At 37.5% G+C, this 27,004-nt stretch overlaps 1 protein-coding gene across 4 annotated transcripts in view; it reads left to right on the top strand.

The window, feature by feature from the left end:
* Positions 1–27,004, top strand: part of LOC132140610 (ras-specific guanine nucleotide-releasing factor RalGPS1-like) — a 134,402-nt gene that overhangs the window by 80,973 nt on the left and 26,425 nt on the right. For all 4 annotated transcript variants that reach the window (XM_059549430.1, XM_059549426.1, XM_059549428.1 and 1 more), the window contains exons 9-10: positions 25,112–25,249; positions 25,350–25,443. In XM_059549430.1, coding sequence (XP_059405413.1) covers positions 25,112–25,249; positions 25,350–25,443 — 232 coding nt within the window. The remainder of the gene's footprint in view (positions 1–25,111; positions 25,250–25,349; positions 25,444–27,004) is intronic.

The following is a 27,004-nucleotide window of genomic DNA, read 5'->3' as shown; positions in this document are numbered from 1 at the left end:
CATCTAAAACTGAATGAACTTGAAATGACCTTAAACATGAAATAATTCCGCTTTTAGCTTTTTTAGCAATTAAGTTAAAACCACCGCTGTGGACTTGACCGTCATGTCTGAAGAGCCTGAAAAATGGATTATTTTTCTTGTAACAATAATAAATATGTATTTTCATGCTTATGTAACAAGTTTTTACATGTAGTTTTTATTAGTTGATGTAAAAAAAAAAATCATGAACTATGAATTTGTGAACAGATTTGATATAGAACTGTTTTGAAAGACTGGCCGTGAATGTGGGCAAACATCACTTGTCTTTGGAAACTTGTAAATTTGCACCTGGTTAGTACCATACCTGCAAATCTGTCACTTTTTATACACTTAAATATGCGGTTCTAACATTGAAATAGACCATTCATGTTGTTTTTGCATACCCAAAGAGTTCTTATTTGGTTATATAAATTAATAACCTGAAGTGAACTGACTAGAGAAAAGTACCAATGGCATTGTTTTTCAACTTATATCCATATGATACATAAAATAGCACTGCTTTGTTGCATTTCTGCTTTTCCATAAGTGCCACCTACTGTTAGAGAGTTAACTAGCATTTTTAGCCTGTTTGCTATATATACTGTGTGTGTGTGTGTGTGTGTGTGTGTGTGTGTGTGTGTGTGTGTGTGTGTGTGTGTGTATATATATATATGTATATATATATATATATATATATACAGTACACCCCAAAAGTTTGGACACACCTTCTCATTCAAAGAGTTTTCTTTATTTTCATGACTATGAAAATTGTAGATTCACACTGAAGGCATCAAAACTATGAATTAACACATGTGGAATTATATATGGAATTATACACATAACAAAAAAGTGTGAAACAACTGAAAATATGTCATATTGTAGGTTCTTCAAAGTAGCCACCTTTTGCTTTGAACCATCTGGATTGGGTTCAGGTCCGGTGACTGTGGAGGCCAGGTCATCTGGCGCAGCACCCCATCACTCTCCTTCTTGGTCAAATAGCCCTTGATGCCTTCAGTGTGACTCTACAATTTTCATAGTCATGAAAATAAAGAAAACTCTTTGAAAGAGAAGGTGTGTCCAAACTTTTGGTCTGTACTGTGTATATATATATATAAAATATAATTTGTTATAAGTGATAACAAATTATCACTTTTTAGGCAGAAATCTGATGTTTGCCACTTAATAAAACGTTTTGTCAAAATATATTATTTGAACTGTAAAGTTGTTTAAATAATTGCCTTTATAGTCATTTTACAGTAAAATGAAGTACAGGAAGATGTAATCGCTGCAGCTGACTAAAGGTCTTTGTTGGATTTTTTATGGTGCATGTGGTTGTAAATTATCTTAATAGTTGCTGATCCCCATTAGATGTTTTTGTTCATGAATACAAGATGTTTCATTTGTCGTCACTTTTTGGCTGCATACATTTAGCTGATCTGTACGCTTGTAGAGTCCAGTTTGTAAAACAACCTGTGAAGGTTTATGATCGAACACCTGCCTGTGCACATATTACCCTTTCAAGGTTCATGGTTCAGACATGATCTCACCCCGTCCTGTCTGACAGAGAGCCTGATTGATGGGACACACAGGTGAGCCAAATAAAAGAGGAGGATTTCAAAAGGTGATGTACTCTACTGAACTTGAAAAGCTCTTCCAGGAGGAGAGTGTGGTGTCAAAGCGATGTCTGTGGCGGCTTGCGATGTGGTCTTCATTATGTCCATCTTAAAGCCAAATATTGTGACCGGCTGCGCCTGCATCAGCACATTGTTCCTCGCTGCTTGGGATTCCTGGGAAGTGATCAGCAGGAATGCCCACTTTGCTCAAATGTTCATGTGTCTGCAGTCGCATTGCAACTGTACTAAAGTCATTTGGCATTTCAAAACCATTTCTTCATTCGAATCTTATAGGTATTAAGGTATTCGTGTATTTTAATTTTTTGCTTTGATTTGTTTTAAAGCTTATGATGCATTGTATTAGATTATTTAACAAAACCTTTCTGATGTTAATCATGTTTTTAATTCATTATACTCTTTAAAGGTATATCCAAAGATAGCTGAGTAATTATTTGAATTATTCATGTATTTAATTATTAAATATAATTTGTTGTTACTCTGGTTACAGTTCACAATAAAACATAACATTTTTTAAGTTGTATAAAGCATTGTACATGCATTCAAAATTCTATTATTTTATGAAATGGATAGTTGAGAGTCTAAATTTGAATTAAATTAGATTTTATTATTATTAAATTATTGTTGCAGTTAATTATATTGAACAACTAACAACGTGATAATTAAAATAACATTAATAATACTTATTATTATTATTATTATTATTATTTTGAAAATAACTATCATAGGCAGTTAATTAATTAAGAACACTCCTTTTTTATTGGTGAAATCACATTAATATACACAGGCTTCCTAGAGAGTGTTACTGAAAACTCTTTGGAAGTGCTGTATAAATTGTATGTTTAGAGTGTTTGCAATGGGTTTATGAGCTGATTTGAATAGGAAGACCAGGGATTTGAGTTCAGATGGTTTGAGCTGATGGTCGGTATTTTGGGGTGAAGTGTGTCCAACTGTTTCAACACCCCCTGCGAACAAAAATAAGAGACCACCAATAGAGACACATGCCCACACACATTCACACACTCTTTCTGCTCACCTGTCAGAACAAAGACCTCTCTCTGTAACAAAGAGGCCATTCAGTGAAGTATCTGAACGCTTGTTTTTACCATCTCTTCATTATACTTTATTACTGTTTCTCATAAATAAAGACGTGCACCAGCAAGAGCCTACATAGAAAACAACCTAGAAACTTCATTTTGCATGGGTCACATTTTGTTCAGAGTTTTGTTTTACAGGAATTGGTCATCATTCTGATTCTCATTCTGGCTCTATTCATGACAAGATTACTGAAGGAAAGGCTGATGGGTGTCTCTGTTCCTGCTGATTCATTGGTTTGTGCTGCTGTGTGGTCTCACACACTTTCATGTGTCTGTCACTGTAACAATAGCATTTTAAGCATCAAAAGGGGAGTTTGCAGGGAATCGATGCTCAGGAAAAAAAAACTCAACACAACAGTCTGTGATTAAGGACATTGCATGATTTTTTTCAGTATGAGAAGATTTATGTTGAAATTCCACGTCTGAGCTGAACTCCTGGGAGTCACTTGCAATTTGAACCGGCTTTGCAGCATGTCCTCACTTTGTTCGGTGTAAATCTGTTGGGGAAAACAGCAGCACACTGCATGTCTACTGTAAATCTGCTTCATTTTGTTTTGGGCCAAACAAAAGCAAAGTGACTATTAAATAAATAATTCAGCTTAAAAATTAGAATTTTCTGAAAATGTGCTCACTCTCAGGCCATCCGAGATGAGTTTGTTTCTTCATCAGAATTGGAGAAATAAAGCGTTCCACCACTTGCCCATCAATGGATGCTCTGGAGTGAATGGGTGCCGTCAGAATGAGAGTCAAAACAGCTGATAAAAACATCACAATAATCCACAGCACTCCAGTCCATCAGTTAACATCTGGAGAAGATAAAAGCTGCAACTTTGTAAGAAGCTAATCCATCCAGCCTGGCTTTACAGAAACTCGCTGATAAGATCACAGAGACAGAACAATAACGACCGGACTCTGTTTTAATAATTCTCGGGAACTTTAATAAAGCAAATCTCTCATGTGAACTGCCAAAATACAGACAGCACATCACATGTCCCACAAGAGACAGTATTATATTGGATCACTGTCACACCACAATAAAGGATGCATATCACTCAGCAGCTTTAGGACATTCTGATCACTGTCTGGTACATCTTACCTACGACAGAAGCTAAAATCACATAAACCTGTATTAAGGACTGTAAAAAGATGGACTTATGAAGCAGAGCAGAGTTTACAATCTTGTTTTGACCTCACTGATTGGAGTGTTTTTGAAGCTGCTGCCACCGATCTGGACGATCTTACAGAGACCGTAACATCATATAGACCGTAACTCTGCTAGTGGAGTGGCGAGTGGCGCCGATACAGGATGGCTGCCCCCGTGATGTGCTCTGCAGTTGTTTTTGTGTTTTTGTTAGTTTGTCCTGTCTTTAGTTATATTCCTGCAATCAGTTTCACCAGGGACGAATTGCTGGATATTCGGCAACACACATCTCCCGATATTTCACCGGTTTTCGACTATTCTGATGTTTTGCTAGACATTCTTGTCGGCGGAGCGGCTGCGCTGATCACACGCTTCAAGAGGACGTGCAGGCGGGGAAAGCGAGCGGGAGCGCTCGTGAGACTCAGAAAACGCGGATTTCGAACGCCGTTGCCTAGCATCCATCTGGCAAATCTCCGCTCTCTTCCCAACAAAATGGACGAACTGCTTCTGCTCTCTCGGACAAATAAAGATTTCTCTCACTCTGCTGCTCTGTGTTTCACGGAAACTTGGCTGAATGACACCATACCGGACAGCGCGCTCCATCTGCCGGACTTTCAGCTGTTTAGAGCGGATCGCGACGCAGAATCAACGGGGAAATCGCGCGGCGGCGGGACATGCTTTTACATCAATGAACGGTGGTGTACAGATGTAACTGTGTTAAAGAAGACGTGCTGCTCAAATCTCGAAACGCTCTTCATTAACTGCAAGCCGTTCTATTCGCCGCGGGAGTTTCATTCATTCATTCTGGTTAGTGTTTACATCCCTCCTCAAGCGCACATGAGCTCAGCTTTACAGAAACTCGCTGAGCAGATCACAGAGACAGAACAACAACACCCAGACTCTGTTTTAATCATTCTTGGGGACTTTAATAAAGCCAATCTCTCCCGTGAACTGCCAAAATACAGACAGCATGTTACTTGTCCCACAAGAGACAGTAATATATTGGATCACTGTTACACAACAATAAAGGATGCATTTCACTCTGTTCCACGAGCAGCTTTGGGACGTTCTGATCACCTTCTGGTTCATCTTATACCGACCTACAGGCAGAAACTAAAATCAGCTAAACCTGTATTAAGGACTGTAAAAAGATGGACTAATGAAGCAGAGCAGGATTTACAATCTTGTTTTGATCTCACTGATTGGAGTGTTTTTGAAGCTGCTGCCACCGATCTGGACGAACTCACAGAGACCGTAACATCATATATCAGTTTCTGTGAGGATATGTGTATTCCCACCAAGACTCAACTAAATTACAACAATGACAAACCGTGGTTCACTGCAAAACTCAGACAGCTCCGTCAGGCCAAAGAAGATGCTTACGTGAAGGGGGACAATGTCTTGTATAAACAGGCTAAATACACACTGGAAAAGGAGATCAAAGTGGCAAAGAGGAATTATTCTGAAAAAATAAGGACTCAGTTCACTTCGAACGACTCCGCATCAGTGTGGAAAAGCCTAAAGATCACCAATTACAAGACACCACCCCCCAGCACTGTGGAAAATCAACGACTGGCAGACGATCTGAACGAGTTTTACTGCAGGTTTGAAAGAACACCCATCACCTGCCCTGAACACCTCTCCACACAACCGTTCACACCAATAACATCTCCTGCAACCAACCCTGAATGCCTCTCCAAACAAACGTTCACACCATTCACAGCTCCTGCAACCCATCCTGATCACCTCTCCAATCAACCGCTCTCACCATTCACAACTCCTGCAACCAACCCTGAATGCCTCTCCAAACAACTGTTCACACCACTCACAACTCCTGCAACTCACCCTGAACACCTCTCCAATCAAGCGCTCTCACCATTCACAACTCCTGCAACCCACCCTGAACACCTCTCCAATCAAGCGCTCTCACCATTCACACCTCCTGCATACCCCCTCTCCCCCACACCTGCAATACATATCAGCGAGGATGCGGTGCGCCAGGTCTTCAGGAAGCAGAAAAGGAAAAAAGCACCAGGCCCAGATTGTGTTACACCAGCCTGTCTGAAATCCTGTGCTGACCAGCTGGCCCCCATCTTCACAAAGATCTTCAACAGATCGCTGGAGCTGTGCGAAGTCCCTTCATGCTTCAAACGCTCCACCATCATCCCCATCCCAAAGAAATCCAAAATTACAGGACTAAACGACTACAGGCCTGTGGCTCTAACGTCTGTAGTCATGAAGTCATTTGAAAAACTGGTGCTGGCCCACCTGAAGGACATCACTGGACCCTTGCTGGATCCTCTTCAGTTTGCCTACAGAGCAAACAGGTCTGTGGACGATGCAGTAAACATCGGACTGCATTATGTTCTGCAACACCTAGACAGACCGGGGACCTATGTGAGGATCCTGTTTGTGGACTTCAGCTCTGCCTTCAACACGATCATCCCAAACCTCCTCCTGCCCAAACTAACTCAGCTCTCCGTGCCCACCTCCGTCTGTCAGTGGATCAACAGCTTCCTGACAGACAGGCAGCAGCTAGTGAGGCTGGGAAAATACACATCCAGCACCCGTACAATCAGCACCGGAGCTCCCCAGGGCTGTGTTCTCTCCCCACTGCTCTTCTCCCTGTACACTAATGACTGCACATCTAAGGACCCCTCTGTCAAGCTCCTGAAGTTTGCAGATGACACCACACTCATCGGCCTCATTCAGGACGGTGACGAGTCTGCTTACAGACAGGAGGTTAAAGAGCTGGCTGTCTGGTGCAGTCTCAACAACCTGGAGCTTAACACGCTCAAAACAGTGGAGATGATCGTGGACTTCAGGAGAAACCCCCTGCACTCCCCCCACTCACCATCATGAACAGCACTGTGACTGCAGTGGAGTCATTCAGGTTCCTGGGCACCACTATCTCTCAGGACCTGAAGTGGGACATTCACATTGACTCCATTGTGAAAAAGGCCCAGCAGGGGTTGTACTTCCTTCGCCAGCTGAGGAAGTTTAACCTGCCACAGGATCTGCTGAAACAGTTCTACTCCACCATCATCGAATCCATCCTCTGCACTTCAGTAACTGTCTGGTTCAGCTCAGCTTCTAAATCTGACCTCAGAAGACTACAGAGGGTAGTCCGGACTGCTGAGCGAATTATCGGTACAACCCTCCCATCTATTCAAGAACTGTACTTATCCAGAGTGAGCAAAAGGGCTGTTAAAATCACTCTGGACCCCTCACATCCAGCACACTCCCTCTTTGAACTGTTGCCATCTGGTCGACGCTACAGAGCACTGAGCACCAGAACGACCAGACACAGGAACAGTTTCTTCCCTCAGGCAATCCATCTTATGAACAGCTGATAATAACTGTGGGACACACTACACTATTTATATTTATATACACTACACTTTTTATCCAACACACATACTTAGCGTACACGTAAATCTTTTGCACATAATATACATGTACATACATGGAACACACTATACTACTTATATTTATATTTATATACACATACACTTATTTATCCAAACACACATACTTAGCGTACAGTTAAAATTTTCCACATAATATACATGTACATACATAAATGCTCATTTTAATATACCTGCCATACATTGTCAATTTGTATATTGTCAATCCTTACCCACCTATTTGTATTTTTTTGTATTTTTTATTCCTTATTGTGTTTTTTGTTCTGTCGCTGTTATGTTGCACTGCGGAGCTCTGTCACGAAAACAAATTCCTCGTATGTGTGAACATACCTGGCAATAAAGCTCATTCTGATTCTGATTCTGATATATCAGTTTCTTTGAGGATATGTGTATTCCTACCAGGACTCATCTAACTTACAACAATGACAAACCGTGGTTCACTGCAAAACTCAGACAGCTCCGTCAGGCCAAAGAAGATGCTTACGTGTAGGGGGACAATGTCTTGTATAAACAGGCTAAATACACACTGGAAAAGGAGATCAAAGTGGCAAAGAGGATTATTCTGGAAAAACAAGGACTTAGTTCACTTCCAGCGACTCCGCATCAGTGTGGAAAAGTCTGAAAGAGATCACCAACTACAAGACACCATCCCCTAGCACTGTGGAGAATCAACGACTGGCAGATGATCTGAATGAGTTTTACTGCAGGTTTGAAAGAAGAACACCCATCACCTGCCCTGAACGCATCTTCACACAACTAGTCACACCATTCACACCTCCTGCATCCCCCTTCTCCCCCACACCTGCAATACAGATAAGCAAGGATGCGCTGCGCCAGGTCTTCTGGAAGCAGAAAAGCAAAAAAGCACCAGGCCCAGATTGTGTTACACCAGCCTGTCTGAAATCCTGTGCTGACCAGCTGGCCCCCATCTTCACACAGATCTTCAACAGATCATTGGAGCTGTGCGAAGTCCCTTCATGCTTCAAACGCTGTACCATCATCCCCATCCCAAAGAAATCCCAAATTACAGGACTAAATGACTAAAGGCCTGTGGCTCTAACGTCTGTAGTCATGAAGTCATTTGAAAAACTGGTGCTGGCCCACCTGAAGGACATCACTGAACCCTTGCTGGATCCTCTTCAGTTTGCCTACAGAGCAAACAGGTCTGTGGAAGATGCAGTAAACATTGGACTGCATTATGCACCCGTACAATCAGCACCGGAGCTCCCCAGGGCTGCGTTCTCTCCCCACTGCTCTTCTCCCTGTACACTAACGACTGCACATCTAAAGACCCCTCTGTCAAGCTCCTGAAGTTTGCAGATGACACCACACTCATCGGCCTCATTCAGGACGGTGACGAGTCTGCTTACAGACAGGAGGTTAAAGAGCTGGCTGTCTGGTACACTCTCGCAACACTATCTATATTTATATTCACATACACTTATTTATCTAACACACATACTTAGTGTACACTTCAAATATTTGCACAAAATATACTTGTACATACATAACTGCCTATTGTAATATACCTGCACATACAATTGCCATTTGTATATTGTCATTCCTTACCTACTTATTTGTATTTTTTATTCTTTTATTATGTGTTTTTTGTTCTGTCGCCATCACTCTGTTGCCCTGCGGAGCTTCTGTCACAAAAACAAATTCCTCATGTGTAAACATACCTGGCAATCTCAATATCATTGAGATGTTTTTAACATCAAACCCTTGCTTCTGGCCAAATTTTTAGTTCATAAACAATAATAACACTTCCCCCAGTGAAAGTCCATCTCCTGTTGTCTCTCACATCAAGATCCAGACACATATTTGTTTACGACCTTTTTTGGCTTGTAAATGATGCTTGATCTGTGCATATTTATCTCCTGATTCAGACCAGATTTTAACTGGAGAGTAGATGGAGAACATATTTTAGCCAGAAGCGACAGTTATAATGTCTTGATGGATTTGTTGCTTACAAACACGCAGCTTTTGGCTCCACAAGACATTAACTGATGGACTGAAGTGGTGTGGATTACTTGAGGATTATTGTAATGTTTTTATCTGCTCTCATTCTGACGGCAGCCATTCTGCAGATGATCCATTGGTGAGAAAGTGATGCAATGCTACATTTCTCCAAATCTGATGAAGAAACAATGTCAGCTATATCTTGGATCGACAGAAAGCTAATTTTCAGCAACTGTTTATTTTAGGTTGAATTTTCACTATAATTTCTGTATAAGGATATTAGAAAGTTGGAAAGTTAGGAGTTGGAAAGTTAGGAGTTCTTTATTTACTGTAAAGAGTTAAATGTACGGGGACTCGAACCCACAACCTTCTCTGCACAACTCAGACTTTCTAACCATTAGACCACAACTGGGATATTTAAAACAGTATATAAAATGAATAAAATAAACAGGAGTTAAACTGATCTGTCTTGGATTGCTAAAGAGCAAAGTTGTTTCAGAGGCAGAGCGAATTAGAGGCCTTCGTTGAATGACTATGAAGAATTCTTTTTGCACTGAGTCATTCAGAGTAAGACCAGAAACATTTATTATATATTTGATGTTGCATGTAAACGAATAAGCAGTGTTGTCTTTGCCAAAACACTGCATTTGTCCATATGTTTTCCTCTTTTCCGTTCCTGTCTCTAATAAATAAGGTTGAAGTCAAAGGCAGAAGCTCAGGATGTGCTTGTAGCTCAGGCGGTGATGTGAAGCTCCAAGTGTTGGATTGCGCAGCTTTTCCTTCGTTGTTCTGTGGATGGGATCATAATTTGGCAGCAGATGCTGTTTTTAGCCTCAGCTGTAAACCAGGATGAGGTAAGAGCTCAGACTTACAGTAAATCTAAAAACATTTAGGAAATTAGACAGAGAAATGGACTTTGTCATAAAGCAGGATTATTTTCTTTTTCCTTTTAATGTTGTGGGCCAGTTTTTTGGGGTCTGTTTCAGAGAGGTGTCGTTTAGCCCCTCACCTAACGGGACGTTGCTAATGTTGGTGGTCCACCCGGGACCACAGGGGTAAAAGGAGAGCTGGTTAATATCCTCTTAAAAAGTCTCACCTCATCCCATCATTATTGTAAATTATCCAACATGTGTGCCTGTATCATCCGGTGTTATTTTAGTATCATTTATATGCTGTTATAAATATAGCTGTTATATTTGATATTTTCAGTTTAAATTTTAATTTCTTGTTTTTTTCTTTTTTTTTTACTCAACCACAATTTAAGATTTGCATTTGTATATTTATCATGTGCTTTTGATGTAGTATTTATTAAATAAATGTAGTATATAATTTATTATTATTATTATTATTATTATTATTATTATCATTATAACAATTTTATTATTATTTTAATTTTAGTTTGTTATATTTTAATTAATAATTATAGTAGGTCTACTTCAGATTAAACTTAGACTTAATTTCAATTTCAACAGTTATTTGCCAAAGCAACATTTTGTTCCTAAGTTTTTTAATATTTAGATTTTGTTTCAGGTTTATTAAATGCTTTGTGAAATTACCAAATAATAAAAAAAGACTAAGTTTAAAATAAATACTTTTATTCATCAGTGATGCATTAAATTGATCAAATGTGACCATAAAGGCTTTAATAATGTTACAAAAGAGTTCTGTTTCAAATAAATGCTTTTTTATGTTCTATTCATCAAAGAGTTTTATTTCATCAAAAATAAAAAAAGCAGCAACTGTTTTCAGCATTGATAAGAAGACATTTTTTTCTTAAGCAGCAAGTCATCATATTAGAATGATTTCTGAAGGATCAAAAACAATTCCTGATTTCAGGAAGAATTTTCATTTTAAAATGTATTCACATACAAAACTAAAACAAAAATTTTTGATCAAATGCATTTAAATGCAGCCTTAATAAGCAGAAGAGACTTCTTTCAACCAACCCCAAATTTATTTATTAATTCTACCAGTTTGTAGTTTAAGTGACCCCATAAGCCATTATTTGTGACGTCCTTCTTTATAAACTGAAGAGGAATGTTAGACCTAAAAGGAAACTCGCCAGGACCTTTATGTTTACAGGGCGACCCTTTCCCTGTGACCTCTGATCAAAGACGCTTGTAAAACAGCAGTGTACACACATCCTAATGAGCTGCTTTCGGTGTCCTCCTCCTCTTTCTCGCGCTCTTTTTATGTAGAAGTTCAGTTTCAATACACTCAGGCCAGCTATGGTAGTTGTGGCCTTCAACTGCTTATTTTACACTGAAACTCTAAATTAGCTCAGTTTGGCTTTGTATGGATGAAGTGGTTGACCGAAAATTACCAGTAATCTCTATTTTGTCCTTTTTGTCTATTTATTCCTGCATTTTCCACCAAATTGTGGACTTACAGTGAAAGTTTTTTTATATACCAGTCAAGAGTGAGATCTTGAAAGAGCAGTCTTAAATTACAGAGTTTCTCTGCTTGCTTACAAACATCCAAGAAAATCAGAAAAGATCATGTGTGTCCAGTGGAACATTATAATTAAATAAAAAATAAATGTAGACTTTGCAACTGTCCCATTGAGGACACAAACATTTGTGTTCATTTATCTTTTCCCAAGTCAGTCTATTTTAACATCACAATTTTTCTTAATATTACGTTTTGTTTTATATTAAGTTAATATTTAGGTTTTATTTTAATTTTAGGAATTTTGTTTTGTCTGTGTGTGTTTTTATTTTTATTTTTTTTTATTTTTTATGTTTTTAGTTTTTAAAGTCTATATAATTGAGTGTTTAGTTTTGGTTATTTTAACAACGTAAAGAAATTAGAAATGTTGCCTTGGGAACTAGATTATATAAAATACATTTTATATCAGTTTGTTTTATTTTTTCCAAGTAATGAAAATGTTTTAGGGAATTTCATGGAATCATTTCATGTGACATAACTGAACAAACTACGTATTTAATCTAGAAATATTTATTTATCTGTTCGGTTCAGAGAACTGTGAAATTAAATTGTTGAAATATTAGGCCTACCTTAAAGTCTTGGATACGTCAATTAAATATTTTACATCTAAGAGCTTCAGCTGACAAAAAAGTTTGGGAAGCCCTGGTTTAAACACCAAGCGATTGTCTTGACTAAACATTTTGAATGATTAACATAATAAGCTTCCAGTGTGATCCAAGAACATAAAGCAACGTGCATAAACATACTCTCTGCACATTAGACACGGTATATATATCCTTCCTCAGCAATTAAACGCCCAGTGCTGTGTTTGTTTTGACTGTTAGCTTGGCTACTATTTCACCCAAATATATATATATGTTTTTTATAGTGAACACTCAGGCATGTTGAGGATTGGTTTATGAGTAGGGTCTCCTCTGGTTTCTGAGGACCGTCCTCCCTAAAATCCTCTCAATGTGCTGAGACCATCATACTCACTTTATTTTTATTGCCTCTCAACCGGAGTCCCAGTCGTCTACTGGTGCTCGTGGTGTGAAAAGCATAGTAAAACCCTTACCATGTAGACTTAGACCAACAATCAGATCTCCGTCTGCTATCCAGTGTGAAAATCAAAGTTTAACCACCTGAAATTACCTTTGGCTCTTTATTTAGCGAGCGCTACTGTGCCTGCTTGTTTTTTAATGGCGAGAAAACCATCCAAGCATGATGTCAGCTCATTAGTCGAGCATGAGCCCAAACAAACCTGTTATTATATCCATCTTCATCGAACAGCGCTGTCCTTCATGCTGGAAACACTCGAGAGAACAAGCCATGTCCATTATGCCTTCAAATGGGAATAAAATTGCCCCTTGGCTCATTTGGCTCCACATGCCAGGCTAATTTGTTGCATGTGGGTTTTTTTTTAGGTTAATTTGTTTTCATATCTTGTGCGACAGGCAGAAAATCTGCGACTTATTACAAGCGCTTGGGCACAAATGGTTGTGCAGAGTCAACATTTGTGCCGTTGACCATTTCAAAGCAGTTTTGTACCCTTGACCCTCCTAAAACGCACTCAAACAATCACTTGACAGCTCAGACTTATTACCTCAAACATCTCACACCCCTGTAGAGTCGTAACACTCAGTCAGTGTGCTGTAGCTTGTCATCGTGCTAATCGACACAGTTACACTGCTTCGCTCAAACACACACACCTGTACCAATAGATGTTGTTGTGGAATATGCTTTGATTAGACTACACACAGTGCCAGATTGAATGTGAAATCTTTATGACTGACTGCTATTGTGCAAGTGATGAAATCATGACATCATGCTTGGATGGTTTTCGCACCATTAACAAACAAGCAGGCACGGTAGCGCTCGCTAAATAAAGAGCCAAAGGTAATTTCAGGTTGTTAGTTAACCTTTGATTTTCACATTGGATTAAAGACAGGGATCGGATTGTTGGTCTTTAAAGACCTTTAAACTACATTTTCTAAAGACTCTTAGAGGAATGAATTTCAGTAAAGACGTTGCAAAATGTAAAAAAAGTTGTTTTCTGTGTGGAAAGAACTTTCTCTGCTCGTCTTTTGTTGTCATTTCTAATTTAAGGCATATGAGACAACACAAGCGTCAGATACTTTCTCATTCATGTGCATTTGAAATCACTCAAACTTTCCCTATTGTTTTATAGCAAATTATATGCACAATTTAGAGAGAAGATTGATTAATTTTGTTGTGTAGTCAAATTTTAAACGGCACAGATTTCTATGACATAGATCAGATACTGTGACTTTTTAGTCATTCAAAAAAGCTTTTTTTCGCAACTCTTGAGTTTGTCTCACAATTCTGATTTCTTGTGTTTAAATCGCAATTGTGTGGGAAAAAAAGTCAGGCTTATTTCCACATCAGAATTATAACAATAAAAAAGTTAATTGCTACTTTTTTAATCTCTCAGTTCTTTTCCCCTCACAGTTACAATTTTATATCTCACAATTTTGACTTGTTTCTTCTGAATTTCAAGAAAAAGTGAGAATTGTGAGATATAAATTCAAAATCGCAAGAATAAAAGTCAGAATTGCAAACTCAGATTTGTGAAAGAGAAAATAAATTCTGAATTGCAAAATGTTATGTTCGATTTTCTGAAAAAAACATTTTTAGTATTGCAAGAAAAGTCCAAATTGCACAGAAAAAAACGGAGAATTGCGACATATAAATTCAAAATTGCAATGAAAGAATTTCAAGTTAATATTATAATATTTATTTTTATTTCTCTGAAATGCAAATTTATGTAAGAATTGTGAGAAGAAATCTGAATTATGAAAAAAGTCAAAATTAGCTTTTTTTAAGCTTAGATTTCAAGCAACATACAAATATTGAGTTTAAAAAGATTTTAGACAGTTTTTCCCTGCTAAATTGTTTAGACTACCAAAAAACTAAATGTATTTGAATCCAGTATTCCAAATTGATTCCTCTTGTTTCCTGCCAGCGTCTTGCAGTACACCGGCTAATTGATAGTATAATTGCATTGCATGCGAGTAGTTTAGCTTTTGCTCTGGTTGAATCTTTTAGTTTTTCTGATTGTCATGATGAATTAAGTGTGATGAGCTGCATTCTTACAGGCCCAAAGCTGCCGGCCACAAATCCCAACAGCTGTCAGCTGATTTACGCAATTCCCACCACAGTCCCTTCAGACTTACTGCTATAAAGTCACATCTACCTTATCCGCATGTGGGATGTCCAGCTGGAAGCACTGAGTGCTGATCTGTGTATGGTTATAAAAATCAGGCACAAATGTACACCAATTAGAAGCCGATCTTTTGGAACGGCCTGCAGAGCTGTGTTTACGTGGCATGTCATTAACACACTTTTTCCCAGCGGAGGATTGACTGCATGCAACATTATATGGATTAGCGTTAATGAAATTAGTATGTTGTGGACATGATGATGTTTCGTTGCGGTGTAGCTGTTGTATTTAGACTAAATAGTTTTGGGATGATCACGCTCACAGCTGCGTGGCTAAACTGTAAGATAACTGAGAATTACCCCAGTTCTTGAGATGCATAAAGTAGATGTCGTGGCGTTTTTGGTTTTAAGTTTCAAATTATTGTCATTATTATTTTATTTTTCAATTAAGTGTTAATGCAAGTTTTCCCTTTAGTTACAGTATTAATGATGACAGTTTTATAATCCGCCTCCTTTTACTGTCCCAGTAATTCATTTTTTAAAGCAGTTACAGTACTGATGAAGGTTTTTTTTAAGTTCTTTCTCAAGAGTTTGACTTCCTTTCGTTTCTTCAGAGGATTCAAAGTTTATTTGATGATTGACAGGTGCTTCTAGTAACCTCTATAACTGTGAGAAAACAAGCTCAGATAAAAGTTAAAATCCAAGATTTGGGGGTAATATAGCATAACACAAAATTTACGAGCCATTTTGTGGAGGCCTGCCATTTTTGACCAGGAACACCATAAGTGTAACAATGCTTAAGATGTACACAAATGATCCCGTTAGGTTTAAGTACCATGCGATAAAAGCAACAAGCAATCGTCTCCAGAACTTAATCACCAAGACAAAATATTCAGCTGGGAATTATTTAGTAGATAATGTGACTTTATTTCATGTATGTTATGTGTGCAGCAGCAGTATTTCTTACATGCTCACAGCAGCATGTCTGTGGATGTATTGGTTGAAGCAAGAAGCAAGCTGAGTAATTCAACCGACTGAAAGTTGCTCTTGACTGCCTGTGATATTCCTCTGTGCGGCTGCTCTCAGATTTCATTCTCTATTCTGTGTATTAATGTTCAAGTATGACACATGCAAGCATAAATTGTTTATTATTTATGTGGATCCCATTAGCTTCCACAAAGTTGGGGGTCCACAAATTGTCTGAATATCCCTTTAAAGATTTGAAATGGACCGGATACACACGTGACTGTCCGTTGTCTGTTTTACTCATCACCTTCTGTTCTCTCTTGCTTTTTTTTATTTTCACTTTCTCGTCAATTTCGTCAGTTTTCCTCTGACTGCTGACCATTGTGTTAGGTATATGTTGTGGTCTGGAATGGACGTTTGGCAGAGCTCAGTCCTCTTGGATCAGAGCTTGTGTCCATTTATCTGCAGCAGGGGAGCTGTGTCCATCCTGGGCCGGCACCTTTATTGGATTGATTTATGATTATAGGCCAGGGGCTTGCCAAGCCAAGCTGCCCCTGCTTGGAAAGTTTGTTTATTTATTATGTTTTAGTGGTGATGTGAAAACCAGTGGTGGCGTAATGAGCTACTTCAGAGGTCACTCAGATGCTTTAGTGTGGAGAAACTGCCTCGTCGTTTTGATCTGGTGTGGTTTCGAGTGATGGTTTTAGATGTAGCCACATGAGAAGGTCATTATCTGTGGGTAAGATCACTGGTGGTGTCAAGTATCTTAAAGTAACTGATGTCTAAGTGAAGAAATTCAGGAAATCTTAAAGATAATTCCTGCGTTTAAACAGATAATTGATCAAAACTTGATCGTCTGGATTAGTGATTTCTGTTAAATCTCTGGCATTGCAGTTGAAGCTGTTCAAAAAAAAATGTATGCTTTTAATGTATTAAATGCCTTTTGTTGTTAAATGTTTTAATGGGCAGTATACATGATACTTGCAATTTTGCCATCATAAAAGGACAAAAGAAAACCGTTATTGGTGCCTGCATACTTTTAGCATTCAAACGTTTTGGATCTGTGATACAGATTTTTGAAAGAAATCTGTTTTGCTCACCAAGGCTTCAATTGTTTGATCTAAAATATAGTAAAATCAGTAATATTGTGAAATATTATTACCATTTTAAATAAGTGTTTCCTATGTGAATATATTGTAAAATTAAATTTAATCCTTTGATCAAAGCTGTATTTTCAGCATCATTCCTCCAGTCTTCAGTCACATGATCTTCAGAAATCAGAATAATATGCTGATTTGATGCTCAAGAAACATTTCTGATTATTAGCAGTATTGAAAACAATTATTTTCTGCTTAGTGTTTTTGTGATACATTATTTTAAGAAATCTTTGATGAACAGAAAATATAAAAAAATAGAAATCTTCTCTAACATTCTATATATCTTAACTGTCACTTTTGACCATTTTTTTGCATCCTTGCTGAAAAAAATAATTGATTTCCAATTAAAATGTTTTGAAGGGTAGTGTATATATTTTAATCTGTTGAAAACCTCTCCCTAGCCACTGATCCACGTTGTACCTTTCACACCAAATCTTTCTTTCTTCCATCTTTTCTGAGAAACCAGTGAAAACACTCTAAACTGCCTAGCAACCACATAGCAACATTCTAAGAACTCTCTGAACACCTTAGCAATTAATCCGTAAATCCAAAAAAAGGTGTGTTATGGATGCTTGAGTCAAATTAAACACTCATGTCATTAAATAGACTGTCTGAGAACCTCTACAATGTTTATTTGTCATGTTCATAGAGAAAAATAACTTTAACTAGAACAATATGGTTCTTCTCGATCCATTTGGTCTGAGAAATGTGCTTGTGACTCATCTGATAAGATTGTGAGTGTTTACATGGAGATGTAACCACTACATCATATCCTCTGCCGTCCAAACACGTCTCTTCATCGCGCTCTCTCTCTATCCTCATCAGGATGTTCGCAGGGACTCTGTCTTGGCATGTGATGCGAGATGAGCTGATAATTACACATGAAGATGATAATGCGTTCTGAAAGGAGCTCATGCTTTAAAATCATCCATAAAATTGGCTCACTTAAGATAATTGGCCAGAGAATAACATGATGTCCCTTCTGTCCGCTTTTGCTTAGATTGCAGTGGAGCGTTTGTCCAATTCACCATCCCAAAATCTACCGGCACAGTTGGGATTTATATGCATTTATTAAGCAGTTGAATGCAGGACTTCTCATATGTGCTGTAGTCTCCGCTAAAGCTGTGTGTGTTTCATAGTTTTACTTCCAAAACAGGGTTCAAAATGAACAAATTGTTCCTTTTTTGTGGGTTGGCCCTCAATAGAAAAACCCTTAAAGGTGTGTCTTAATACCTTAATGTAATAAAATGTGCCCTTGATTGGTAGATTAGGTACGAAGGTGTCCACTACCACATTTGGATTTATTTTCGACCAATATTCACTCAGAAATGTCTAGTAGATTGCACTAATAATTATAAAGAAACAGCAAGTAAAATAGTGGCTTCTTGTAAGCTCTACTTCTGTAATGTTTGTTTTAATTACTTCACAAGCTTTTTTTGTCAAGTACCTCTTTTTTTAGTAAATTTAAACTTTTAGTAAATTATAATTATTTATTTTAATTTGACACGTTATATAATTCATTAATTATTAGCATTAGATTGCAATACATGTCTTATATGTATATATTTCACATTTTTGTAATTTGAGCAGTATTTATCTGACACAGTACAATGACGATTATTATATATAAATATTTTTTATATTTTAAAACATTAAAGGAAAAAAAAGTGTTACAACAATTGTGTAAAAGCGGTATTCCCAATTACCATTTTTGTCAGCTAAATCTCTTTTACATAAAATATTTATTTAAAGTCCCCTTAAAGGGATAGTTCACCCAAAAATGAAAATTAGATGTTTATCTGCTTACCCTCAGGGCATCCAAGGTGTAGGTGACTTTGTTTCTTCAGAACACAACACTAATGGGAATGGGTTAATGGGAATCGCTGCTAAAACATACAATAAAACAAAACAAAAAACCTGGCACCTATTTCTCAAATGGACCATTGACACTCCTAACTGAGATTGTCGATAGAGTGTCAATGGGTGAACTATCCCTTCAAATGTTAGGTTTTCATGTCCATAATATTTCATTATATTTTGGACATGAAAACTTAACATTTAAAGGGATAGTTGTAAAATTTTAACATATTTCAGTAATAGATTAGTAATTTAACGACACATTAGCTCAAATAACGGCTAATGGCAGTAATGCAGGTAAATAAAAAATAATAATAAAATAAAATATTTTTATTTAATATAAAGTATTTATTTTTATATATTTTTAATTTAAAAATTTTTTATTTTAATTTGACATTTTTATGATTTATGTAATTAACCAATTTAGTTTAGGAAACCCTGCCCTAAAGGTATAAATTTCACATTTTTACAGTCAGAGCAGTATTTATCTGGTACAGTACAATGAGGATTGTTACTATATATATATTATAAAAAAAACTTTTTGCGTAAGATAGTAGTGTTACTATTTTTAGTTAGTGACACTGGTTTGTGTGCATGAGCTCACAACCGAGCAGCGTTTTGTCCAACTCTTCCACATTTCCTGTGCTAATGTTCATGTTTTAAGATGCTTCAGAGCTTATGAATTATCAAAACTGCCTTTTCTATCGATGGTCTATGTATTTCAGTGTTAGATTGCTTCATGCATGTGGTTAGGACTGCCAGTTTTTACTGATGATTAATTTGTATGCAAATAATTACGATTAACAATTTTAGCATTTCAGTTTGTGACTGCTATTTAGATGTCACATGCATGCATGAGTAAGTATAAAAAAAATTGTCCAAAGTATATTATTAGGATTAGAGTAAAGATGAACAATCCAGAGAGAGCCTGCATTGCAAGCCAGACTTGAAGTACATCATTTTTCAAAGATAGTAACTTGTGCAGACATGTAGCTATAAAACACTTCAGACAAAAGGCCGTTTCTCACAGCTGAGAAACAACACTGGATGAACAAAACCAGAGCTCGTCGCATGTGCAAAGATCTGGTTTGTGTTGAACGATCAGCCTTGGAAGCAAATCACAACTTTGTGAACTTTGCTTCAGCACGTTTTCACAGTCTCTTTGGGCACACGTCTCTGATTGTGTAATAAGAACAGCACGTAATGCAGAGATGTGCTGTCCAAGGTGAATGTTGCAATAGAAGAAAAAGGAACGATGATGTACTCTTCGATCCGTCAGGTTTTCACCATGTGCTTTGAGACACTGTTATGTAAGATGCCACACTGCTGCCTTTTAAGGGCACCAGAGAGCTTCACCCTGATCCTGTTCGGTCTGAACACCTCATCAGTGAGTCCTTCATCAAGTTTTTACTGGACAAACAAAAGATGACCTTAAACTAAACACACACCCCATGCAGAAGACAAGCGGTAAACTTCAGTTCAATGTTTTTTAGTTGCTTGTGCAACATTGTCTGTACCTTCCCACAACCTTCATCCGGTGCTGTCAAGCTGAGTTTCCATCTTTATATTTAGCTCAAGCGTTTTAGTGAATCTAACGAAACCTGCTGATAACACCCTGAAATAGAAAATGATGTGTTGCAAGATTTTCATGACTTTGTGCATGGATACAGGCAGACTTTGGTAATACAATGGCAGAGATGTTGATTGTCGTGTTGAGCGCTGATTTCATTGTGTGGATGAAGCCATGAAGTGACTCAGATTTTGTCAAGGCTGGTCGTCCAGCAGCGTGTGTGACTGAACTGGATATGTGGAGATGTTGTGTTCACAACTGATCTACTTCAGTCATGTTTCTGGAGTTTTATTGCTATATTTGTACAAAAGCAAAGCAGTTAGGTTCATATATATTTAGTTACAGGCACTATTTTTATTATTTTAGCTGCTGACCAAACCATATTCAAGTTACAATTTTGCAATGAATATGGGCTTATAGTGCACACTCTAAGCTTTAATTTGAGTGTATTCTCATCGAAGGGAAAAGGTTAAGGAATTACAGTTCTTTAATATGTACACCCCACCCCCACTTTCAAGGGACCATAAGTAATTGGACAGTTGACTCAAAAGCTGTTTCAAGGACAGGCTTGGGCTATTATTTTGTTATTTCTGCTTCAGTTAAGCAGGTAAAAGGTCTGGAGTTGATTCTAAACGTGCTATTTGCATTTGGAAGCTGTTGCTGTGAACCCACTTCATGTGATCTGGATCTCTTCATGCACGTGAAACAGACTATTGTTAGGCTTCAAAATCAAAACAAATCCACCAGAGAGATAGCAGGGACATTAGTCGTGGCCGAATTAACAGTTTGGTACATTCTGAGAAAAAAGAACGCACTGGTGTGCTCAGCACCTGGACGTCCTCGGAGGACAACAGTAGTGGATGATCGGAGGATCCTCTCCGGTAAAGAAAAACCCTTTCACAACATCCAGCCAAGAGAAGAACACTCTCCAGGAGGTAGACGTCTCTGTCAAAGTCTACAATCAAGAGAAGACTTCACCAGAGCAAACACCACAAACAAGGGAAGATTAGACTTTGCCAAAAAAAACATCTAAAAAAGCCAGAGCACTTCTGGAAATGCATTCTTTGGACGGCTGAGATTAAGCTGAACCAGAATGACGGGAAGAAAAAAGTATGGAGAAGGTTTTGAACAGCCCATGATCCAAAGCACACAACATCATCTGAGAAACATTGAGCAGTGTGATGCATGAGTGTGCATGGCTTCCAGTGGCACTGGGGTACTGCTGTTTAGTGATGATGAGTGAATTCTGAAGTGTAAAGAGATATACTCTATGCCCAGATTCAGTCAAATGTAGCAAAGTTAATTGGCCTGTGCATCATAGTACAAATGGACGTTGACCCAAAACATACAGCAAAAACAATCCAGGAGTTTTTAAAGGTAATAAAGTGGATTATTCTCCTGATCTCAACCTGATTGAGCTGTATTTCACTCGCCGAAGACAAACTAAAATAAAAAAGCCACAAACAAACAACAACTGAAGTCAGCTGCAGCAAAAGCCTGGCAAAGCATCAGCCCAATTCAATGCTTTATTATCACCTTTCTACTGTCCTATCACATTAACAAACATTAAAACGCCCATTTAAAAAAAAAAAAAAGTATGTCTTTACTCTGGCTATTGTTGCTTATGTCTGTGATTATCATTTTATTCATGGTAACACATCACCTCTTGTGGTCTCTGGCTGAAATGAACCCAGGGTTTAATAGAATCTTTCATGCAGTGCTACTGCTATGGTCCATTTATTTAAATCTGTGTTTTGTCTACAGCACAGAAACACATGATTCTTTAGACGAACATCTCCATCTGTTTTGCTGAGGACCAGCAGCCTGCAGCAGTTTATCCAGAGCACCATAAATAGGCTGATGTATTAAACTACCCTTTTGGTCATTTGCTCAAATAATGCTCTTCTAATCACTAGCAGGGCACCACTATTTGACTGCATAGTTACGAGCAGGATTTTTGCCTTGCTTTATATATTAGTCTGATTTAAGCTTTTATTAGATTGTGAGGACTTCCTTTCTCAGTTTAAATCCAGCCATGTGGTTTTCATTAAAACATTTATTTTCTAAAGTACCAGCCATTTTTTCCTTCTGCATGAATAAGTAGAGAAAATAAACTTTCCTTTTGTTTAATCTCATCTAAGAATGTCCAAAGAAAACTGTTTTACTCTTCCTAGACATTATATTTACACAAAGGCTATTTACAAATGCAGGTCCAAAAATAAGATTGCAACACTTGATAGCTGAGAAAATTAGTCCCCTTCTATATATGTAATTAGATATATTGCTATATATTTAGATGGGTAGGTAAGTAGGTTGGTCGGTTGGTTCATTTGTTGGTTGATTCTTTGGTTTGTTGGAACTTGGTTCTTTTGTTGGTTGTTTGGTTTGTTGGTTGGTCAGTTGGTTCGATTGTTCATTGATTGGTTGGTTTGTTGGTTAATCGATCGGTCAGTCATTTCATTCATTTGTTGGTTCATTCGTTGGTTGGTTGGTTTGTAGGTTCATTCGTTGGTTCTTTAGTTGGTAGGTTGGTTGATTGATTGATTTTTTTTTTTTTGGTTGACTGGTTGATTCATTGGTTTCTTCATTGGTTGATTAATTGATTGTTTTTCATTGCTAGGTTGGTTGGTTGGTTGATTTATTTGTTGGTTGCTTGTTTCATTGATTGGTTCCAAACTATTTGCTGGAACAAACCAATGAACCCAACCAATGCTGTGGTCAATGCAATAATTTATAAATGAAATTTATTTTTTATTTATTTATTATCATTTAATTTATTTGTTTATTTTGTTGTATTTGTTTATGAATTGATTTATTTTATAGAGCCAAGCTACTTTTTATCTGAACAATGCGGTGTATGCTGGCATACTGTAAGAGACACCACTGTGGCTTGGGGGTCCCAGCCCTGTGCGGGTGTACATTACTGAAACCCATCTGATAGTTTGCAGGAGGCCATGCCATCTCCTCCACAGTGATGCCACATGCTTTATGTTGCCTCATACATCTGCTCTCACTCTCCAGAGACCTCAGCTGTTCTGGTGGAAACCGCTTTTCATTTTTTCCCCAGCTGAACTGCTGCAGTCACACCAGTGGTTCTGAAAGAGGATCACTGAACATGTCTGAAGGCCTTTCACTCTCAATTAGTCTTTCATTTGTCTCAGCTTGTCTTTGGAGTTTAATTCAGATTATGGATTGTATTTGGCTGCATGTGTTTTAGTTCATAATAGAAGTTAAACTAATTAAAGTTTTATAAAGAGTTATTTACTCAGATGTATAATTTTTCATAATATGCTCACCTGCGTTTTATTACGGCCCTGTGCTATTTTCCTTCCTCTATGAATGTAAAACTAGATGTAAGATTTATGCCACATAAAAAACATGTTTTTGTGAATCATAGTTATGGCAAATTCATAGAGGAAAAAGTCTTAATTGTGAAATTTGTCAAAATTATGTGATACTAAGTCATAATTGTGAGTTAAACAGACAAAATTATAAAATAATAAATTGAAATTAAGAGATTTAAACAATCATAATTATTACATGAAAATTGAAATTGTGATAAAACTATTTATCATAAGACAAAGTGCCAAAATTATGAGATACTAAATCCTAATTTTGAATAATAAATCAAAATTAACATATTTTCTTTATTATGACATAAAACTAAAATATGAAATGAAAAGCAAATTGAGAAATGAGTCATAGTTACCAGATATAACATTGAAATTAAAGATAAAAAGTCATAAATATGAGATAAAAATGATTAGATACATAGTCCTAATTATGCAATACTTAATTGAAAATCAAGAGATTAAAAGTCGTTGTAACAAAGTATTCAATTATAAGACAAAAGTTGAACAGTCAAAATGATAAAATAATAAAACTAAATTGGAATTTCTATAATTTTGATTTTTTTTTTTTTATGACTATAATTATCTTCCATGCAAATAGATGGTGGATGATTCATAGTGTTAGACTAATTTTACTGTACTTTTTTGGAGTTTGGCTATCCAGCTCAGGCTTTGTCTAACTTCCCGTTTTGTGTTCCACACGAGAAATAAAATCAAATATAGATTTGGAGCAATATGAAGGATCTGTACACTTTTTTGGTTTGGATTGATTCATGAAGAGATTGTTCAGTGTGTACTGAGTTCTGCAGTGTACTTTAGTAATATGCCATCATCACAAACACACCCCGATGTTAAAGATACACATGGGAAATGTTAATTACCCAAGCATGACTGCCTCAGATCTTCACATCAGCGTTTCTTGTCTCATCAGATACTTATGTAGAAATCAAATAGAAGATTAGAAAAGATCTAATTGTGAATGCTGTGCAGATGTGTAATTTCTGCCTCGCCTCTAAATCAAGATGCATTCTGGGATGAATTAAGGCCAATAGTGTCCACTTGTTCCTGCAGTACATGCTTGGTTCTTGTTAGTCAGTATGTATAATATGTATCACAGCTTGACTGAGGTAATAAACTCTAACGTTGCATGGATGTGCTTTATCTCTTTCTTAGACTTCTAGTCTGACGAAATACAGCTTTACATGTTGATACATCATCCTGGGTCATTATATTATTACGATCATATCAGCCTAAATTTCCATATCAATAAAATCCATAAATAACATGCATACTTATAGTCCATCTCACTTCCATTTCTCACACACAGGGATCTATCTGCTGGACATGATTTACATCGACTCGGCCTATCCTGCATCTGACAGCATCATTGAGACCCAGCAGAGAACCAATCAGATGAACAACATCCTGCGGGTGATCTCTGACCTCCAGATGTCCTGCACATACGGTCAGTGCAAAGGATATTTAGTCGTGAAATCTGTAGGGAGATTTCAGATCCACGTGAATGTATACATGCACACATCTGACTTTCGACATCCTCCTCACAGATCACCTCGTGACTCTTCCACATGTGCAGAAGTACTTGATGTCTGTTCACTACATCGAGGAGCTTCAGAAGTTCGTGGAAGATGACAATTTCAAGTAAGTAGGTCTCAATGGTAAAATGCAAAGGGACTGTATTTACAGCAGAGCTCCTTCTTCAAACGGCATGATGACTTTAGCAGGACGTGTGGCACCGCCAGCAGCCCAAAGTGAGGGTGACCCATTGGCTGAATGATTTAAGATTTGGCGAACAGGAAATAGCAGATGATTGCATTTGTGTTTTTCTGGTTGCGACATGACAGCTGATATCCCTAGGCATTTGACACTGGGAATTCACAGGTCGCTGTTTTTATAGGGAAACAGTGAGCAGCAAAGTCATCACATAAATGTGGTGAAACTGCAACCGCCTTTAGACGTTTTGATTGTGCCGTTAAATAGTGTTTTACACAAATGTAATGTGTTTTTATTAAAATCACTGGGTGTTCTGTGAGTTAGAGAGACATTGCTTAAGCTCAGCAGGGCTGAGTCCAAACACATGGTGAAACCAACAGTGAGGTGAGAAATAAATCCTTATACTCAGTTGTTCCAAACCATATAATTTGCTCCAAGTGGTGAAACGTAAAACGTGTATTATTTGCAAAACAGTATTGTAGTTTAAATTCCAGTAATTGCATATTTTTGCATATTCTGGGAAGTCGTGGCCTAATGGTTAGAGAGTCGGACTCCCAATCGAAAGGTTGTGAGTTCGAGTCCCGGGCTGGCAGGAATTGTGGGTGGGGGGAGTGCATGTACAGTTCTCTCTCCACCTTCAATACCATGACTTAGGTGCCCTTTGCTCCCCGGGCGCCGCAGCATAAATGGCTGCCCACTGCTCCGGGTGTGTGCTCACAGTGTGTGTGTGTGTGTGTTCACTGCTCTGTGTGTGTGCATTTCGGATGGGTTAAACGCAGAGCACAAATTCTGAGTATGGGTCACCATACTTGGCTGAATGTCACTTCACTCACTCACTTTTTTTTTCACACTTTTTTTTTTAGCAGAATGTTATGTTGTTTTTAATTCTGTTATTGGTTATTATCAAATATTTCACAGAACCTTGCAGTCTGAGTCCGAATAGCCGTAATGCCCTGGTTTAAATGTAGTTGTAACTTTTTCATAATCCAGGTTTTTTTTCTTCACATTCTGAATTTATATCTCACCATTTGAACTTTTTTCACAATTATAAGATATAAATTTGCTAATAAGACTCTTTTTTATTCCATGACAGAAAAAAAGTAGATGTAAACTTGGAATTCTACAAAAAAAAGTCATAATTATGACACGTGAACTTAGAATAGAGACAGAAAAATCTGAATTCCGTGATGTAAACTTAGAATTTCTGAGATAAAATAATTTGAATTATGAGATGTAAACTTTGAATTCTGAGAAAAAAAGTCGGAATTCTGAGATGTAAACTTAAAATTCTGAGACAAATAATTAGAAAATTGAATTAAAAATGTCAGAATTCTTACATGCAAACGTAGAATAGAATTCTGAGGGGAAAAAAGTTCTAATTCCAAGATGTAAACTTAGAATTTCGGGGGGGGGGGGGGGGGGCGGTCAGAATTGTAACATTTAAACTAAAAAACTGAATTGTGATATGTACATTTTGTGTGATGTGATT

This window comes from Carassius carassius, chromosome 5 (assembly GCF_963082965.1).
Source record: "Carassius carassius chromosome 5, fCarCar2.1, whole genome shotgun sequence".
Lineage (NCBI taxonomy): Eukaryota > Metazoa > Chordata > Actinopteri > Cypriniformes > Cyprinidae > Carassius > Carassius carassius.
This window is presented reverse-complemented; position numbering and strand designations above follow the sequence as displayed.